Source organism: Saccostrea cucullata, unplaced genomic scaffold, assembly GCF_032062105.1.
Source record: "Saccostrea cucullata isolate Sc308-1 unplaced genomic scaffold, CSIRO_AGI_Scuc_v1 ctg1357, whole genome shotgun sequence".
Taxonomy (NCBI): Eukaryota; Metazoa; Mollusca; class Bivalvia; order Ostreida; family Ostreidae; genus Saccostrea; species Saccostrea cuccullata.
In genome coordinates this window covers 47,321-51,079 of record NW_026940237.1, presented here as the reverse complement: position 1 = coordinate 51,079, position 3,759 = coordinate 47,321, and the positions used below count along the sequence as shown (strand labels likewise).

The following is a 3,759-nucleotide window of genomic DNA, read 5'->3' as shown; positions in this document are numbered from 1 at the left end:
CAAATCTTTATTTCAGTTCACAGGCAATTTGTAAAAAAGAAATCTCTGCATGTATAACATTTAATCCAACGAATACATGAAATATCTTTAATTACAAAGTATTAAAGTTTTAGCTCTTTCACATTATGTTATAACCTTATGTCAATTGAAGTAAAATAAAACAAATATTCATATAAATATATTTATTAAAAAACAATAAGCAAATCTGACTGACGATGTTGTTTGAATTTTTATCCAGACTTAAGGTTTCCTTTGTAGTTTTATGCGAAGTAAATCTTTAAAGAAATTGTATTCTTTAAAATTTTTTTTTTACTATCATAGTAGAAAAAAAGCATACTTTGATATACAAATGATATACGTTGACTTTTTGTTCTCGATGTTTGGAGACTTATGGTTTTAAAATTCCCTTCATGTACATTTTGAAAATGATGTTTGGCTCTACAAGACTTAGTACATGTACACATTAAGTTATTAGGAAATCTCTCCTAAAACTGAGTTTATGACAAACAGAGAATATGGTGCAGATTTATAAAAAGTTTATCAAGCAACAGCCGTATAATGTACATGTATAATGACATAAAGTTACATACACTTGTAGTAACAAATGTAAAAATCACTTCTTCTTTTTCGTGTGTTTCTAAATTTCGCTGTTTTTTTAGGCATGGAGAGAACCACAAATTCATCATCACTAGGAAATTTTAAATTTCTAAAGCGTTACTATAAAGCTTTCTCCAACCACAGAATAAAGTCCCATAAACCTATGTTTTTTACGTCAAACCTTGAAAATTTGGCCCCACAAAAATATGTAATTTTACAGTAATAGGCTCACACATGCGTCAACAGAAAAGACGTTACAGTTTGAAATTGCAAAATTCAATCGATCAGATAAGAATACAATCTTACTGTTACTTGCGTTTTGTACTTTAATCTTTGCAGTAATAAAAAAAATGTGACTGTACGCAAAAAAAAAATTAATTATTGATAAAAATAAATAAATAAATAAATAAAATTATAAATAAAAGTTACACAGTTATGAAACTGCAATAATATTTGAATTTTATCGTTGAAAAACTGAAAAAAGGAAATGTAATTGTTATGTTTTTCTTTTCTTCAGTTCATTGATAGAGGCCCAGCTGTCGCTGTATTGATTTGTTCGCCTGTATTTTATTTCCGGAGAAAAAACTAGAATCCCGCATGACAACTGGCGCCGCCAAAAGGACTTTCTTTTCCGGTTCTGGGTCTTTTGCTGGTTCTTGATCTTCGTTTTTCTTGTCACGTGACGATACTTTTGTTTGCCTCGGTTTGGGATGTACGACCACTGCTTCCGGTATGTCTTTATGAAACGCAACAAATATTCCTCCGCAAGAATTAGTCCAAGGTGTGACACAACAATTCAGAATGGAACGCATGCAGCGTCCGAAAAAACTCTCGCAGCAGATATAACAGTTCTTGAATATTGGGGTTAGACACCATATGTGTTTAAAAGCTGTGAAAGCGAATGTACATCCCCAGCCGATGGCGAGGAATGGCGCCAGGAGAAAAGACACAAAACCATAGCAACAGGAGTGGAAGAATGTGTAGCACTCCTGGGAACACACCCACACAATCTCCACGCTACGTAACGCTCTCCGTTCTCCTATGACGTCACTGAAGGCGCTCTGAAGAAAATGGAACAGAGATCTTTTATTTTGTTTAGAAAAATGTGTAATATATAGAATAGAATAGAATAGAATAGAATTTTATTTACCAATCAGGGTTTCATTCCAGGAAGAAAAATCAAGTTAATAAGAAAGTTTTTTTTTATTTTGACTGTCAATCATTCCTGATTTATAACTAGCATTTGTTTTATATACATGTAGTAGAAGTCGAGTTCTGGAAAATTACAATCGAAAACAAAACATTATTGTTTTGCATCATCATGACTTGACTTAAAATTAATTTTTAAGCAGACAAGGAAAACTGTGTTAAAGAGAATTTCTACGATTGAAAGGCTACAAATCTGTCTTTCGGATGAAAAAAGGTTGCGGAAGTCTTGAAAAATATCAATATTCATGCCACACTGCCGTTACAAAAATATCAATTTTCAGACAGGTAAATGAGTGAGATCCGCGCCATATAATCGCCTGCTATAAAAGATTGCAGATGTTACACATATTTACTTGTTAGGAATCAAATACCTCTCGATATTAAACATAAATTACACTTAGATCCGCGCCACACATACTCGCGTCCCTCAAGAATAGTTAAGTCATTAATTACACTTAGATCCGCGCCATACCTAATGACGTACCTTCAGATGCTGGTTCAGTTTATTCGGGTCCCGGTCTTCCCGCCGTTCGTTTGGATGTACTCTCCTAGGCATCTTGTGGGGTGGATCAAAGTTTATGAACTGATTGTTTACAGTAATTACTCAATATAGGCCCAAGGATCCAATCTGAAGTCTACACCCATGTAGACACCATGATCTAAAGAAAGTAAAATTCTCTCTCTACGAGATTCGTCCTAAGGTTTTTTTAATGACACAACAATCGCCTTTTCTCGTGGCAACTTCAAAGAAGGAGAAAATGACTGATTCCGGAAAATTGAATTTATGGTCAAATTACGCTCTCCATGAATATCGATCAACACGTAAAAAGGAAGTTAAATTATTTCACTGCATTCTCAGCCATTTTAGTAGCGTTAAAACAAACAGTGTTGAGATCCCTAGTGTTATAAATTTCCCTGCTGGTTTAAGGGTTGATCAACTCTTTATTGTACTGTTATTTAAAAGTGAACATATATACATATAAGTAAAGGGAATTTAGAGTTCAGATGTACAAAGTGTGTGTGTTTTAAGACTTAAGGCCAATACAACACATTATATGTTTATCAGTTTAGATTTTATTCTATCTTATCGCAGTACCATTCCCCTTTTGTAACTACTTGTATATACTAAGGAGACTTATGCAGTTTATGGCTATGGATTTTAAGGCTTGAATATTTTTTTAAAAACGAAGTTATATATGAAGGTTTACAACTCTTCCAGAATCTTTATTTTATTAAGTTATCTTTTTAGCAATTAAATCATAACGTAGTTCATGCTAATTTCTGATTGCTTAAAAGGCGGGGTACAAAAAAAAATATGACTTCTGGCTTAAAATAGTAATATATTATTTAAACTTCTGAACAACGAACACTTGCATGCAACAGAAAATTGATTCTCTTGGCCTGTGAATTTTAAAAGAAAATAGAAACTTGGCGAAAAGAAAAATAAGAAGAAATGTCAACAATTAGATTGTCCAGTCATTAAAACCCGGTCAGTTGATCGCGTGGCCGCTGGTCGCTAAAGCAATGTCTGTAAACAAAAGCCGGGATCGTGATGTTTTAAGGAATAATTAAATTGAGTTTTAAAGATCTGTCTTAAAACATGTCTTAATTCACATGATAGGTGGAGGACGGAACATTGTTTTAAAGATGTAAACATTCTATACGTTATTTGTTAAAACTAAAATCGTTGGTAATTTATAGAGTATTTGTAGATGTAACACTCTTCAATTTTATTGTAGGATATAAACATTTTGAAGGTTGGGCGAGGGAGAAAGGACAAGAAGAAGAGAGACAATCAAAATTTTAAAATCTCATCGAGAGAAAGAGAGAGGAAGAAATAGAAAGAGAGGGAATAATTTCATTGTATTCAATAGAAAATGTATTAACAGTACAGTTTCGGACGCCTTACGGAGAGGACATTCATTCCGCTCATAAATTTCAAGAACACAGGTA

The 3,759-nt window shown here is 33.1% G+C and overlaps 1 protein-coding gene across 1 annotated transcript; it reads right to left on the bottom strand.

Annotated features, from left to right (window-relative positions):
* Positions 1–1,044: 1,044 nt before the first annotated feature.
* On the bottom strand, positions 1,045–2,604 carry LOC134255009 (caveolin-2-like). The gene is made up of 2 exons (XM_062737541.1): positions 2,291–2,604; positions 1,045–1,658 (listed from the first exon to the last, which is right to left on the bottom strand). Exons 1-2 carry the CDS (start codon positions 2,360–2,362, stop codon positions 1,116–1,118), a joined length of 615 nt encoding a protein of 204 aa, XP_062593525.1. The 5' UTR covers positions 2,363–2,604; the 3' UTR covers positions 1,045–1,115.
* Between the last annotated feature and the right edge of the window lie 1,155 nt (positions 2,605–3,759).